Raw genomic sequence first — 17373 nt, forward strand, 5'->3', positions numbered from 1 at the left:
CTTATTTTAATAAACAACACTGTCATATGCAAAACTGGGGTGGCACGGGATCATTTTAGGGTGGCACTTGCCACCCCATGCCACCCTTCTAGATCCGCCCCTGCTCGGGCGGTAGAGCAGGTCATCTACTAATTGGAAGGTTGATGGCTTGATCCCTGACTATTGCAGTCTGCGTGCCAAATATCCTTCCTCAAATGAGTTTTTCTTCTCGAAAACCACATAATATCTTAAATCACATATACCACATAGGTCAAAAACAAAAAATAAACATGTAGGTCACAAAACCGACAGCAGAAGCACAACAGTTAATTTCATTTGTTTGTAGCTGCAGATCATTGACATTAAACAAACATGGGTTTGTGTTTATGAACAACTTGTTTAATGAACAAAATGTAGATATGCTACATAATGATTACCAAAAAAAAAGTATTCCTTGGTTCATAGAGAAAAGAGTTGTGCTTCAGTGAATCGGCAACATGGTCCACAGTCATGATGATGATGTGTTTTTCCATATTAAAAACTCTGATCAAACTCTGCTAGCAGAGAAGTTTCTTTACAGCATGAGTCTTCCTGATCCCTAAACTGCAGCTAAAACTCTAAGAAGGAAACTATAATCAAAGAGGTTTTAATATTACTCCAAGAAAGCAACTGAGGGATTATTAAAGAGTTTTATTGTACATTTAAGACTGAAACAAAAATAAAATCCAGAGATGGAAGAAAATTTTCCAGCAAAATTGGGGGCATGACAAAGAATTAAGCTCATAACTGAAATCCGTGGACGAGGGTTCACTTTTCTGACATAGTTCAGTTTGTGTGAAAGACTCCTCCTTCAGTCGGCTTTCAAGGCATAAAAGATGTCATCCTGGCTGACGTTGAGTCGGATGCGCTGCAGGACTCCCAGGTGACTTGGTTCCAGCAGCAGCAACCTGCAGGCTCCCAGCCGCTGACAAACAGCCAGACCCTCCGAGACCCCGATGGGCTTAAGACCTTCGATCCGACAGAGAGCCTGGTGCTGCACGAACACCTGGCATACAAAACACAAGGGGACCTTATGTTGCATTTCAAGTTGAGACACAGCACTTCAATTTCACAGTGCAATGTGAAAGTGGGTAAAATTGCTGTGGACTGTGTTAAAATGACACAATCAGCTACAATTGTTATCTTTATGTGTAGCCTTTTAAGCTTATAACTGTAGAAAATTTGGGCTGCAGCTATCAATTATTGTAGTACTAGAGTGTTTTTGTGTTATCTGTCAATCATCACACGTTTTGTTTGAGGGAAAAGAGGTTTATAAGTTGAAACATTCATGGAATTGCCACACAGGCAAAGAGAGCTAAAGCTGCCTATTACAAGTTTTAAATCCCCAATTTAAAAAAGGTACTACTTTTAATGATTTCTGTGCTAATATAACCCTAATTAAGAGGATATCAGGTCAGTTAAGTAGCTGAGAGGATTAATTAATTTCAGCAGCTTTAGTTTAAATTAAATTAACACGTGCACTAGAGGGGTAACAATGAGAAACCCCAAAACAGGGAGGGTCTTGCAGGAAGCGGTAACTGACATTTTTTCCTCCTCATCTTTTCTGACCAGTGTACTACTGGTTGCATGACACCCTCTAGTGGTCCATGTGCTCAGTGCCATGGAGCGAGACTGGCATTTGCCATAGAGAACCAGAACTGGCAGGTACACCGATGCTTTTTAGAGAATACAGCAGGCTCATTCTAAACATATGTGACAAACATAAAAGTCTCTCAACAATCTGTAGAGAACATTATGCTGCCTGTTACATCATTCAGCATGACTGATGGGTCATACTGAGGTGGACCAGTGATGGTCTGGTGAGACATAGGCATGGAGGGATGCACAGACCAGTACAGGATAGGCAACAGCCCTGAGGGCCACTAGGTTTTGGGATGAAATCATTGGACCCATTGTCAGACTCTAAAATGGGGCAGTACCAAGGCTTATTTAGAGAGAATATACAGGAAGGAAGTTATTCCAATGCAACATCCTCTGGATATTATGCAAGCAGCGCTTGCTAAAAACAGATAAATGAAAACATACCAAAGTAAAGTGATATTTCTCCTTTCATGTCAGACTGCACTGTTACAAAGCTCGTTGCCTGTCGCTTAATATGTGCATCCAGACTTTGCATTACTGCCACTGTCACTGAAATCTACACGCATTTCATTCTTTAGGACACTGCAGAGATCTCTCTCATTCACCTCCAGTTAACGACGACTGGAGCTGGGTAAGCTGAAAGGCCGTTTTTCTCTTGCTAACCACCTCGGTCAACATGTGTGATGTAAAGATAGACTGTAATTTAAATAAAGCTGTAGGCCTGTGTTTCTGAGCTCATCTAATTCCTCACAGAACAGCCAGCGAAACATGATTTATAGAATATTATGAATGAATATCTGCATTCATGTTAGTTTTAGTGTTATATTCTTTAAATGTGTATTTATTGAAGCCTTTACAAAGGTAAATCAACTTATGGAATAGTTTCATGTACAGTCTACAGAGGCTTGTTGGTTTTGTTTTAGTAACTTTAGTTGTTTTATATTTCTCACCTGTTGGAAAGTCGCCTCTTCCAATCCCAGCCGCCTAAACTCTGTAATAACAGCTCTGAGGAAGAGCTGCTCCTGTGTTGACGCACACCTGAAAAAATCCAAACCAAACCACATCAGTCACTTCTCCTTACAGCTGCCAATGCACATCTCTACAGCGTGCATTACCAATGTGACCAAAGGTTTGGTCTCACCTGATGGCAGTGATGTAGGCAGAGGAAAACATCTCATTCAATGCTTCCATCACGTGACTCATTCCCACCAATCCTGTGGAGGAAGGGTCAGCAGCTGAGTGCTCACAGATCTCCGTTGCCCGCCGACAGATGTCCAAACATCGGCGAGCATCACCGGACAGAGCAGCTACCTGCCAGATGTGAGGGACACGGACGTGACCTGACGGTGGGCAGGTGAATACACAACAGAGCAGGTGAGACTGCATTAAAGACAATCTGGTTGCCAACCTTCCTGGACACCAACTGCAGAGCGTCCTCCTCAAAGGCCTTCAACTTGTTCAGCCTGGACATGATGATCTCCTGCAACTGCTTGAAGCTGTACGGCTGGAATGACATCCTGGTCAAACCCTGGAAGCAGCAATACAAATGATCAGTGGCTTTTTGTTTATGTTTTTTCCTACAAGTCATCTGAACGAGATATTTAGTTGTTGTATTAATATTCAGATATTCAAAGGGCTGAAAAGCAAAATAAGTAGGAGAAGAAATTATCTCGAAAAGACAGGAAGTAAAGTGATGTCAAATTGTTTAACACAGTCTGACACTTGAATGAGAATTACACAAGTGCATTTCTGTTACTACTACTTTCTCACAGTAGCTTCAGCTTGTGTCCATGTGAGGGCAGGAACATAAATCAGCCAGTAAATTGCAGCTTTGGCTTCATGCTCAAATCTCTTTACCACACAGCAGCGACCTTTAAACCATCATTCATAGTATTGCTGTCAGGGAATGTAAAGAATAACAGTGTTTAACCACAGTCTCACCAGTCTACTGGCCACTCTGTTGATCATGATTCTCTCGGGCAGATCCATTGTGTTGGCGATGGTCAGCACCACCAGGCGAGCATGACGCCGTGCCGGCCACTCGAACAGGTTGTACATCACGTTCTGCTTCCTCGTCCACAGCAGGTCTAACTACAGCGGGCCAAAACAAAAACTGGATTGTTACTCTGCTGTCACAATTCTTACTTAAAAGTGACAGACAAGGACACAGGCTCTATACATGGTCTGAGCAGGCACCATTTCCTGAGGAGCCTGGGATTCTTCAACATGCTTAGCAAAAATTATCCATCCATCCTCTTCCCGCTCATCCTTACAGGGGAAAGGGTTACGGGTGGGAGGGGGCTGGAGCCAATCCCAGCTATCATAGGGTGAGAGGCGGGGGCCAACCCTGGATAGGTCACCAACCTAACACAGGGCTAATAGTCAACTATCTGTGTGGAGTTTGCATGTTCTTCATGTGCCTCTGTGGGTTCTCTCCGGGTACACATGCAGTTGAAACACATGCAGTTACTAGGGTTGGGTTAGTTGGTGACTCTAAATTGCCCATATTTGTCAATGTAAGTGCACATAGTTATCCATCTGTGTTAGCCCTGTGGCACACTGTTGATATACTGAGGGTGTCCCCTGCCTTTCACTCTACTGTAGCTGGGATAACCTCTGGGCCCCCGTGACTATGATAAGGATAAGCGGAAAAAATTTCCTCTTTAAAAATAGTTCTTACTTCATCCACAAGCAGCACAATAGTCTCCTTCCTGGGCGCTAGGTTGCTGAATCTCTTTTCCAACAGAACTGCTGCGTGGTCAGGTGTGGCTTTCTGACCAGTCAGTTTCTGCAGGGATGAGATAAATGAATGAGAGACGTTAGTACGGCAGGTCAGCAGATAGCCCATGTGTCAAAGTATCCTTGGCCAGGACACTGAACCCCGAGCTGCCCCCATGCATTAATTACAAGTCTGTGAATGTTGGATAAAAGCACATAGGGACAGATAGCACTATACACTGTATATACACACACACACACACACACACACACACACACACACACGAGCATCCCTGTTATAAGCTCTGAAGAGTAAGTTGGTGAAGTGACAAAGCAAAATGATTATTACAGTCCTGACTGAAGCCTGCAGAGGCTGTGAAAAAGCTTCATTCCCACCTGTAGGATTTGGACGTAGGCCTGGTGTGGGTCTGTCATTTTCATCCCATTGATCTCGATGAAGTGGAATGAAGGGATTTCGTCCATGTCAGCTGCGTGCTGCAGACAGCGAATCACCTCATGAACTGTCGCCGTCTTTCCCGTTCCTGGCACACCAGAGATGTACATGCACCTGTAATAAAACGAAATCACAATAAAGACCACAGTTTTAAAAAAAAAAAAAAAAGCCAACAGCCTCGAGACATGTAGACCCTGAAGTGTGCAGATGCGACTCTAGTAAGACTGCGAAAAGCTTTCTCTCACCCTCCTGTGTTGTCAACGATCTTGCTTTCCACAAAGCTGTAGATGTCCTGAAACTCCTGCTCCCTGCAGGGCAGAGACTCTGGCACCGATGACACATGCAGCCTGATAAAAGAGGAAAAACTCATTAAAATACAACAGGTTTAAATTTCAGTCGATCCCCAAGTAAACTTTTACTGCACCAACTTGCCATCTTCTACTTTGTGAGTGCAACATGCGTTACTACTCCCTCTTTCACACATACACGACAGTTGTTCCTGTTTGACTTTCAAGGACACTCAAAGTCCACCTGAAAGGTTCATGCATTGTTGCTGCACTGTGGTTGCGGTTCAAACAAAAAAAGAAAAAAGGTCCACGGATGTATCTTTATCATACAACATACAACATGGATATGTTGAAGCGTCATGCTCACCATCTGATGTGTCTGCACTGCAACAAAGACAGTTTAGTTTTCTGAGTCCTTTCACTTGTGTCTACCATGAGCTCACCTGGCTCTGGCTTCCTCCAGGATGTTAGCCGGCTGTTGGGTCTGCAGGGACCTGATGGGGATGCTGGGTGTGGCATGACGGGGGGTTTGTGGCGTTCCCGGTGAGATCTGTAGAAATATTAGAGAGACGGTGAGAAAGTGGTGATCTCATGTCTGAATATCAGTGTGCGTCTGGTCTTCATCACCTTCTTTGCGGGAGTTCTTCGTTGCGTTCTCGCTGAGGAGTAAGATTTCTGTTTTGAACGAGAATTGCGAGAACCCGTTGCAACATATCGAAACTTCTTCGCTGACACTTGATCATCAATATTCGGCCCATCCTCATCTTGACCCTCCTCTTCGCTGCTGCTCAGCAAGTCATTCTTAGATGGAACAAACTCATCCTCTTCCTCTCCGGATGAGTTTGGGTCCTGATGGTTTTCCAGAAGATTCCTGATGGAACACATAAGGCAGCTCAGACACCCTTAAGATTTACAAGTCGTTCTTCACTTTAATGTTTGATTCTGGTGGTGCTACGAAGCCAAAACACAGACTACATAAGAGTGACACAAGTTAAAAAAAACAACAATAAAACAAAAGAAAGGGTGTGAACGTTAAAATGACCACTTGAAACAAATCGTGTTAATTCAAGCTTCAAGCAGCAGTAATGGTGCCCTCACACCTTTAATCGAGGTATTTCTTATTGCTTGAAATGTTTTAAGGCCTGGAAGCTTACTGGCCCTTATAAATTATGCACACTGTGTGGTTTCAAAGAACACTTACTAATTATACTTAATTTTGCTCCACATATTCATGCATGACTTTATGATGTGGCAATCACTGGACAAGAGGTGGGGTACACCCTGTACAGGTCGGCAGCCTGATAACCCTGTTGGAGCTCAGTCTGGGAGGAGTTATTTTTTTTCTCCTTATCTTTCCTCATGTGGTGCATTTTCCATTGTTATACCTCTCTGACCTGTCTTCCCCATGTGATGTTTTTGTGTAATGTATGTATGGTCGGAGGGTAAGATGGCGCCGCCATTGCGTGCAATAGGTCGGCAGCCTTATGAAATTTCCCCTTGTGGGACTAATAAAGGTATATCAAATCAAATCAAATCCCTATGCACAATTTAGATGTAATTAACTTCAGAGGAAACCAGTGTACTTGGAGAGAACATGCAAACTCCACACAGAAAGGCCTCGACTAGTTGGTTGAGTCGAACTCAGAACGTTCTCGTTGTTCAACTTTCCATTCAATTCAGGTTTATTTATACAGCGCCAAATCACAACAACAGTCGCCTCAAGGCAGTTTATATTGTAAGGTACATCCTACAGTACAGAGAAAAACCCAACAATCATGTGACCCCCTATGAGCAAGGAGTTTGGCGACAGTGGGAAGGAAAAACTCCCTTTTAACAGGAAGAAACCTCTAGAATAACCAGGCTCAGGGAGGAGAAGCCATCTGCTACAACCAGTTGGGGTGAGATGAGGAAGACAGGACAAAAGAGACAGAGAGTCAGAGATGAATAACAAGTAATGCTTCAATGCAGAGAGGTCTATTAACACATAGTGAGTGAGAAAGGTGACTGAAGAAGAAATAATGCATCATAAGATTCCCCCAGCAGCCTATGCCTAGTGCAGCATAACTAAGGGAGGATTCAGGGTCACCTGATCCAGCCCTAACTCTATGCTTTATCACAAAGGAAAGTTTTAAGCCTAATCTTGGAAGTAGAGATACTGTCTGTCTCCTGAATCCAAATTGGAATCCAGTTCAACAGAAGAGGGGCCTGAAAACTGAAGGCTCTGCCGACTCTGCCTAAGGCTCTTCTACTTTTAAATATCCTAGGAACCCCAAGTAAGCCTGCAGTCCGAGAGAGAAGTGCTCTAATGGGCTGATATGGTACTTTAAGGTCATTAAGATAAGCTGGGGCCTGACTATTCAAAGCCTTGCATGTGAGGAGAAACAGTGCTGGAGAAACTATCGCGCTGCACGCACATGGACACAAACAAATTAGATCAGAAATTCAATGGCAAACTATAAGCCAGTTGCACAAGTTGCCATTAAGTGTGGGATTTACCAGTGAGATGCTCTGTCATTGCTGCCGTTTCGCACAGACCTGAACCGCCTCAGCCGAATCATCAACAAGACTAGCTAAGGATACCGACTATGAAATGGAGCAATCGTCAGCCACCTCCTCCACATGGATGACACCGAGCTGTATGCCAAGAGTGAATGGCACATCGATTAACTGACCCACACCAGTAGACACTACACCAACAACACTGGAGTGTAGTCACATGGTAACAAGGATAGGGAAGGCAGTCAGAACTACCAGCAGGCAACATTGAGGACAGCTACAAGTACCTTGGAATACCACAGGCAAATGGGAATCATGAAAGGGCCACTAGGAAAGCTGCAACCAAGAACAAGATCCAGGCAATCAACATCTACGCCCTGCCAGTCACAAGATATCCTGCTGAGATAATAAGCTGGCCAAAGAAGGAGACAGAAGCCACTGACAGCAAGACAAGAAAGCTCCTTACCATGCATGGAGGGTTTCACCCAAACTCCAGCATCCTGAGACTGTATGCTAAGTGAAAGGAACAAGGGTGAGTACTAGTGGGTGTCAGAACCAATAACCAGGATGAAACAAACATCCGTGATCATCAAGAAGATGATGTGTGCATCATGAATACTTCAGGCAGCAGAAACTTGAGAAAGAACAGGAACCATTGTGGATGGACAGGCCCCTGCACAGCATGTACCACCAGCAAATAGTGGAGGTGGCTGACATCCAGAAGTCATACCAGTGGCTGGACAAAGCTGGACTGAAAGACAGCACAGAGGCACTAATCATGGCAGCACAGGAACAAGCTCTGAGCACAAGATCCATAGAGGCTGGGGTCTATCACACCAGACAAGACCCCAGGTGCAGGCTGTGTAAAGATGCCACTGAGACAATCCAGCGCATAACAGGATGCAAGATGCTAGCAGGCAGGCATACATGGAACACCATTACCAAGTGGCCGGCATAGTGTACAGAAACATCTGTGCCGAGTATAACCTAGAAGATATGCCTCTAGGGTGGCTGAGAATGACCGAGCTAAGATCCTGTGGGTCTTGTAGACACAGATGGACAAATTGGTGATGGCTAACCAACCGATCATACTAGTGCTGAATAAGTAGAGGAAGAAGGCTGTGGAGATAGATCCAACTGTGCCAAGTGATAGCAACATCAGAAAGAAGGAACAGGAGAAGCTGGAGAAATACCCAAGGCTAACAGAGGAGCTAAAAAAGATATGGAAGTTAGAAGCAACTATGGTCCCCGTGGTACGTGGTGCACTTGGGACAGTGAAGCTTCCCCCAAACCAGGCAAGTGGCTCCAGCAGATCCCAGGAATGACATCCAAGATCTTTGTCCAGAAAATACTGCCCAGGACCTCACGCTCCTAGGCCTCTGGCAGAGGATCCAAGTTTCAAGACTGCCTGCAGGGTCGTTTTGCATAAATGCACATACAAACAGACATATACATACACTCTTTCACACCACTGTATGTAAAAATAAGAGAGATCCCATGGATCCACTTTTGCACTCACAGCTGTTTCTTGATGCGTGATGACACCAGCATGGCCGACTTCCTCTTAGAGCTCCTCGGTGTTTCAGTGACCATTGGAGACTTTTCATTCTCCACCTCCGCTCTACACACACAACACATGGACGGGTATAAGAGGAAATACCTGTAGTTTTTGGTTTAGTCTACATAAGGAAAACCACATACTTAAATTCAACGCATATATCAAATGCACAGTGTGTGTGACTTGTATGTGAATATGAATATTAGTCAGGTGAACCTGGTACATTTTTATTCCTTCTCATGAATCTGGCACAAAGCGATCGGAACTACTAATCTAAGATTAATCAGCACAAGAAATCACTAACCAGACATAAACTTTAAAATCACACATTGAATCGTTCTCAAATTATTTTCAGAAAACTCTGACCTCTAATCTTGAAGTCAAGGTCACTTAGAATCAAATTCGAAATTTTTGGTAGATGCACCTATTGTATCAATTTCAAAAAATTTTTTGTATCAGTTGAGATTCTTCTCAGGGGGAGGGAGAACTGGATACAAACTGTAGCAAGCCAAACATGTTGCAACACCAATGATAAACAGGTCACATTAGCATCACGTGGTGCTGTGTCTGTGTGCAGAGTGAAAGATGATGATGGGTAAATGTATGGATGAGTGTACTCACAGAACACTGAGGACTGGCTCTTTAATGGTTTCCAGCTCTTTCTTTTGTGTAGCTCTGTTTGAAAACACACAGGACTTGTTACAACATTTGAAAATCTCTCTAGACACTGAAAGGCTAATCACTTTAATATGGCTATATGTGCTTTATTTTAATTTTTCAGTTCAACTCTCTGTACAAACTCACACAAACAACATTAAGAGCACAAAACTGCAGGGAGAAATTCTCTCTGTGACATCACTCTGTGCAGCCTCATGGGAGCTGAGAGGGAAATGAAGGACATCAAAAACCAAATCCAAACCTACATGGCTAATAACTGGTTGGGCCTCCCTTAGCAGCAACAACTGCAATCAAGCATTTCTGATAACTAGTAGTGAAGCACTGTGGAGGGTTTCTGACCCACTCATCTTTCTAGAATTGTTGTAATTCAGCCACATTGGAGGATTTTCCAGCATGAACCACCTTTTTAAGGTCATGCCACAGCATCTCAATGAGATTCAGGTCAGGACTTCGACCAGGCCCCTCCAAAGTCTTCATTTTGTTTTTCTTAAGCTATTCAAAGGTTGACTTTGGCTCACTGTCCTGCTGCAGACCTGAGGTGTGCTTTGGCTTGAGGTCACAAACAGATGGCTGGACTTTGTCCTTCAGGATGTTTTGGCAGACAGCAGCATTCATAGTTCATTTACCACAGCAAGTCTTCCAGGTCCTCACCTGCCCCGGACCATCACACAACCACCATCACATCTAGCTGTTAGTATGATCTTCCTTTTCTGAAATGCTGTTACTGTAATGAGATGTAGTGTGAAACACACCTTCCAAAAAGTTCAACCTTTGTCACTTCATCCACACAATATTTTGCACAAATTTTTAGGATATTCTTGCCATGCTGGCCATTTCTTGCCTAGTCTCTTTCTTAAGGTGGAGTCACCATAAGAAGCGGAGGGGGTCACTTTTTTCCCCACACAGGGCTATGTGGGTTTGGACCCCCCCTTTAATAATAAACACCTTTATTTAGAAAGTGCATGTTTGTTGTCTTTGTCAAATGTTTCAGAGCATCAAACAACAACAAAGACTAAAGTGTGACAAACATACAAAAAAAGAGGATATCAGTAAGGGAGCAAACACTTTTTCACACCACTGTATACTCTCCTTGGAGTGGCATCTCTTATCCTCTGTGTCCTAACCAAGTTCTTTGTTGAACCAGTCACCATTTCATCACCTTCCCAAGGACTGAAAGTGGCACCAGTGTGCTTGGTTTAATACCAGTTATCTCAGGTTTTAAACCAATAACCTAATTTAGCTCGGGTACAATTACGTTCACATTCCTTTTGAACCCGTTTTGACCAGTAGAAAATCAACACTGAGCTACGACGAGCCCTTTCACTACAAGTATGTATGTTTACATCGAGTTTAAGTCATTTTAAAAAACTAAATATAGAAGCTTTCTGGTTTTGACCCGTTTATCTTTGCATTTGAAAAGTTTAAAACAAGCTAAACCTAAATGGACCTTAAGCTGAAAGTAGGAAGCTGTGGGTGTCAATGAAAATCTCTTAACTTGAAAATCCCTAATCCTAAACCTAACTTAGAGTTTCTACTGAATATAGTAAACTGTGTGACGGTGGAATTTACATAATTAAATGACTGCGTCTGTGTGCGAGACGGCGCTGACCTTGTGGAGTCATCCTTGGCTGGTGACAGAGGGCTTTCCGAATCAGAGAGAGGCCATTTGTTGAGGAAGACAGATGAGGACTTTAAGGGGACACCACACTGAGCACCGGTGGGTCTGTGGGCCTTCCTCAGGGGTGTGAGGCTGTGGGTGACGCGCAGAGGATGAGCGGGAGAGGGAGGAGGCCTGCGAGTCAGTGTCACCTTTGATTCCAACTCTTCATTTAGCAGCTGACTCAGGACTTCTTCACCTGTCACTGACTTTTCTGGACCTGACAGGACAAAGATTGACAACAGAGTTTTATTCAATGTTTTATTCACTTAATGCAGTTTTATTTATATAGTGCCAAATCACAACAGCCACCTCAAGGCGCTTCATATTGTAAGGTATTGGCCCCAAAACTTGGGATTCTGTTTACAATGTAAATAAATAAGAAAATGCAATGAATTGCAAATCTCTAATCCATATTTTATTCGCAATCAGATCAAAGGGCTAAAAAAGTGCTTTTAAATACATCTAAAATGAACATCAACTGCAACAGGATTGGATTAAAAAGGCCGTATTTGAGACACAGAGTTTCTCAAATGTAAAGATGGGCATTGTCACTAAATCTGCAAATATATCTACAAATTGTGGAATAAATTCAGAAAAATGTTTCTCAACATAAAAGCCAAGACTTTGAATATCTCATCATCAAGGACACGGCCGAAAATCAGTCTTGGATTCCTGTAATCTGTGGGCTTTCATCTATGACCCGTCTTCTTTGGGTCATAGCTGATTTAAAATGGACTGAGACAAAGTTGAAAACTGTTGCTTGGTCAAATAAACTGAAACTAGAAATTTGGGAGACAAGAATGCTGCATCCTCGGGACAAAAAGGAAGAGGGGCCATCCAGCTTGTTATGATAATATGGAGGTACATTAGTATTCATGGAACTGACCTGCACATCTGGAAAGGCACCGACAATGCTGAAAGGCATCTACGGGGTTTAGAGAAACTTGTTCCTGTTAAATCGCATATTGGTTTTGTAGAAGGGTCCAGGTGCTGAACTGGCCTGGTCCAGGCCATTGGCCAATTGAAAACATTTACTGGATCATGAAACAATAAATATGACAATGATCCAGTTCTGTTGAGGAGCGAGAATCCTATATAAGATAAGGAGAAAATTCCTTTCTGGAAAAAAAAAGAAAAAAGAAGAGGGTATGCTACACAGGTGCCGGTGCCATCCATAAATAGCCTTTTCTTCTTAATTTGACTTTTTTTGTTCTTAAAAATCGTACATTTTCTCAGCTTGCACAGGTATTCTATGTTCGATTGTGAATAAAAAATTGATTTATGCAGACTTGCAAATTCTTGCATTCTGTTTTTATTCAAACTTCACAGCTTTTGGTATTAGAAATATATATATAGCCCTGTTGTTCTCTGGTACGACAAAGTGGTTGCATTTTAAAATCCTTGTGCAAACACTCACTGCTGAGCTCCAGTCTCTTTCGGACACCAGGTGTCCTGGCTGTGGCATTCCTCCTCTTGGCACTGAGGCATTTCGATGCTGACAGCTTAGTGGCCGAGTGAAGGGACTCGGCCTCGACATTGGCAGGTGTACCTACACTGCTGCAGCCAACTTCCCCTAATGACGCCTTGTGCATTATGGCGTGGTCCGGTGTGGGTAGGACACGCCGAGAGGGTCCTCTGGGGGTGGCTGCAGACTGGGAGCAAGAAGGTGACATTGGGAGGGAGGGTTTAAGACAGGAAGGAGGTGAAGAAGCAGGTGCTGGCTCAGCGGGAGACTCCACCACGGTCGAGTTCACCACCCTGAAGACCTTGGAGTCCCAGGACAACTTCACGTACAGGGTGTCTTTGTCAGCGGAGTCAGGGAACGGGTCATTGCTGTCAAGGTGCTTCACCTTGGAGATAAAGGAAGGAAATTAAGCATTTTCGCATTTGACTTTAAAGCATTTGTGATTTAAATGAAGCTTACCTTCACAGGCCTGAGGATGGACTCGACGTTGACCTCATTATCACAATTACGACATTCATAGTAGAAGATCTCCTGCGGATGAGGCTCTCTGCCAAGCAATTTCAGTTTGTTGACAGGCAATTCAGACACACGGATGAACCACTGAACTACTGCCTTCATCTGTTGCCCATTCTCTGGAAGAGACAGGCACAAGACAAAGAAAGTCAGTGTCTCGTACAAAGTGGAACAGAGTAAATATCAAGTTAGATCATTTGAGATTAGTCTCGAGTTGTTTCAGTCCAACTGAAGTCCAAGAAAGTCCCAAATCAAGTTCTAAATTATTCATTACTATTTGAAACAAGACCATTTCAAGTGTCCACTAATATGATCTCAGACTTAAGATAGCCAAGAGACATTCAATGATTGATTGTGTTGGACTTGATTGTTCTTTGGGTTATTCAAGTCTAAAATAATATATCATCATTTAAGGCAAGTCCAACTCAGGACTCAAGTTGCCAAAGTCAATGTCAATTCATAAAAAAAATTAGTTAATTTAAAAAAAGTTATTTGTCAAACTTGAGACACGTCCATGTCAGCTTGAGGGTCAGAACCAAATCTGTCTTGAGCTAAGTCCCAAATCAGAGCCCAAGTTATTTGTCATTAGTTGAGAAAACTACATGTCAGGTCCTTGGTTAGCTGAGCCAAATCCAAGCTTGTGTGAATACGACTCACCATCACCATACAGCCTGGTAACTTTGGCCACATACGGGTTGTCTTCATCACACCCCTCTATGAAGATGTCTTGGCCTGTGTTGATGATGATTTTTGAGAGACCCTCCACACTGATCGCAAAAGAGCTGAAACAAACAGGCATTAAAATTTCAAAACGGGTCATTTCAAAACACCAAAACATAACTAACAAACTTCTGAAAATACACTTTAACAGTTCTTCTAGATTTCTATGGAAAAAATGGTAGAGTACTTCCATCTGGTCATAACACCAGTGTGGATTTAAAGTCCACAAAACAAGCCACATACTTGAAATGACCTGGTCAGCATTACATAAATCACATTTTCAACAAAAGTTAGAAATGTTTAGTTAACATTTTGAGACAGACACTTCACTCTATGTGCTACAACATGGACATAATAATAAATGTGTGACTATTTACATTGTGGATTCTCACAGAAGGCATCAAAACTATAATTGAACACATGTGGAATTATGTAGTACAAAAAACTGTGAAAACATGTTTTATATTTTAGATTCTTCAAAATAGCCACCCTTTGCTTTGATTACTGCTTTGCACACTCTGCACAATGGTTTTTCAAACAGCCTTGAAGGAGTTCCCAGAGATGGAAAAAAGGGTAGAGTACTTCCATCTGCTCATAACACCTGTGTGGATTTAAAGTCCACAAACGCCCCACAAATGTGTCTCTGCTCTGTAGCCTAAATGACACGATTTAAAAAGCAGCTACATTACCAAATTCTGCCACACAACCACATGATGACTTCTCATCTGATCATATTAGCAGTCTTTCTCCAATGTTTCAAGGACTGTGGAAAGCAGATGGTTCTTTACAATCTCTTAAAACATAAATCACAGAGAAATTTTACAGCAAGACCATAACAAAAGCAGAAATGTACCTTAATCCAAATCCCATTACAGAAAAAAGCTGACTCTTTTAAACTGGATCTAAAAAATCTACGTGGGGTCCAATAAAATCAATGTAATCTATTTGTAACTGTATAAGTCTAACTGTTGAATCTTTCAACAACTTTATAATATTGCCACAAATTTCAGCCCATTCCTGATCATCCTATAATACTCTAATATAATAAATATAATACTCTACTATAATCCAAGTTAAAGGAAACATGCTCAACAGGACAGCAACAGGACTTTGTGCTAAAAATGCACTTTCCAATTTTCTTTTTCATTTCTTGAGGACCAAAAACACACAATAAAGTCAATGTGCACACATTCCATGAGGCGTCATCAACCCATCACTAAAACTGTGCCCCTCTCCAGGCAAACAGTAACATAGTAAACTGCATTAAAACTGACTCCACCCATGAGCCTGGATCAGAGCTGTGATATCCACAACACAGTTACCATCTTTGTACCTGGGAGAGTTCAATACTGTGGACAAACTGGTAGCAACAAGTCAATAAAACAAACTATGGCAGTAAACAGTAAATTACATTTTAACTTTGTTTGAGTGTCGACTTCGGTAACTTTGACATTTTTGTAACCACATCAAAGGCAAAGGCCGACAACATAAAGTGAAGAATAAGATCAACGAGCGCTAGACTTTCCCTTCTTTAAAATAAACAGACAATTGTTGTCCGAGCCCCAGGAATCGAGGGCTCGGGACAACAAAATATCAATATTACGGTTTTGTAAAGATAGATTAATAATGAGCAGAAGTCTATTGGGCTCATTTATTAAGCTGAATACACTTCTGGTGTGGCCCACCACAATCACGCGGCCCTCCACTGCCTTCAATGAGTATCACATAGTTGTTGTTTGATAGTTTGTCATTCTACTTAATTCATCCGCAGGACTCTTATCTCCCTCAATTATTCCAACAGAAACATTTTTAACCATCACATTGAAAAGACGGAGCATAAAAAGGCTTTTTTAAGGTGGAAAAAGAATTACTCACTCATAGTCGTAGGTTTTTAGCCTCCTGTTGAAGCTTCGTGGCTTTCCACTCCACTCATATACTCGTCTGATTTTCATTCGAGTGAAATATTTCATCCTGTTTCGTCTCTTTCAGCTCACACAGAGGACAACAAAAAACAAAATAACCTTCTCTCCACCGCGAAGCCGATCTGCCGTTTCTCTGATTTAATCTAATGAAAATCCAATACACAGGACAGCAACGAGATTTCGCGCGAAAAAATGCGTAGTTTCCGGTTTTCTTGTTCGTGTCTTGCGGATCCAACACTGGCGTCATGCTGCCCCCTGCTGATTACTCCAGCCCTTGCGTCTGGACACCAGGCATAAACTTGCTGCAACTTTCTGCTTTGCTCTTCATTTGCTCTTCAAATGTCCAGGTAAATTCATGCCTGAACATTTTCTGGGGTTTTTTGTTTTGTTTTTTACAGAAGTTCACTGACTTTTCCGTAAATGGCAAAACGGGCAACTCTGTAGATTTACAGTATACTTTGTCCTAAATGAACACTTCACAGTATAAAGTGACTTAAGACAAGATTTGTTGACTGTTAAGTAGTGCATGCAGCTCCTTAGACTACCATGAGCTGGATGACTGAGAACCTGCACAAACAACTGTGAGATAAACATATTTTTCTGTGAGCATCATTAAGTCAACTCTAGGCTTCACGTGCTGATTCGGGTGCTTTACATTTATTCTGTTTTAGAGCAGGTGGAGAGGGGGAACCAGATGGGAGCAGGTTCCACTTTAGGTGAGGAAGTGGAATAAGTGATTACCTTTTTGTCTCAGCTCGTCATCACAACTAAATTCATGTTCAAATTAGGCTTTTTACTGTGACACTGATATCTGTATTTGTAATTGTACCTGCTTTGCTTTGTCACTCCAGATTTCAGCACAGTTCTCTGTACTTGTTTATATGATGAAGTTTGACAGCAGCACATAAAGCCCTTTATGTTTGTGGGTTGTTTAATAATGTGAGGCCTTCCTCAAACCGCTGCCTCAGTTCATGCTGAAGCCATCTGCCATTATCTACTAGAAATGCTGTCAAACCTAAAGTGAGGATGTGGTCCCAGCTCACATAATTAGAGAGACAAAACCAAAGTGGTCTTCTCTGCTGAATATGGTGCCATGGTAGAAGCAGCAGACAGATGCATGTCTTCACTGACAGTCATGTTTTCCTGTGGCAGTTACTCTTTGATGTATGGTATATAAGTCATAAAGTCTTTTGATGTGATGGCTGTATGAAGCCATAATCTTTATTAATCTTAATCTTATTGATATATAAACCCTCTAGTTTCAGCAGCATTCTTCAGGTTT

At 42.4% G+C, this 17373-nt stretch overlaps 1 protein-coding gene across 1 annotated transcript; it reads right to left on the bottom strand.

Annotated features, from left to right (window-relative positions):
• Positions 1-654: 654 nt before the first annotated feature.
• On the bottom strand, positions 655-16320 carry orc1 (origin recognition complex, subunit 1). Its single transcript, XM_003448842.5, has 17 exons — positions 16045-16320; positions 14107-14231; positions 13396-13568; positions 12889-13321; positions 11421-11688; positions 9755-9808; positions 9095-9196; positions 5707-5950; positions 5523-5629; positions 5038-5139; positions 4735-4906; positions 4301-4408; positions 3562-3711; positions 3029-3148; positions 2762-2931; positions 2571-2658; positions 655-1024 (listed from the first exon to the last, which is right to left on the bottom strand). The coding sequence occupies exons 1-17, from the start codon at positions 16137-16139 to the stop codon at positions 830-832; spliced, it is 2706 nt and encodes a 901-aa protein (XP_003448890.2). The 5' UTR covers positions 16140-16320; the 3' UTR covers positions 655-829.
• Positions 16321-17373: the final 1053 nt, after the last annotated feature.

This window comes from Oreochromis niloticus, linkage group LG17 (assembly GCF_001858045.2).
Source record: "Oreochromis niloticus isolate F11D_XX linkage group LG17, O_niloticus_UMD_NMBU, whole genome shotgun sequence".
Taxonomy (NCBI): Eukaryota; Metazoa; Chordata; class Actinopteri; order Cichliformes; family Cichlidae; genus Oreochromis; species Oreochromis niloticus.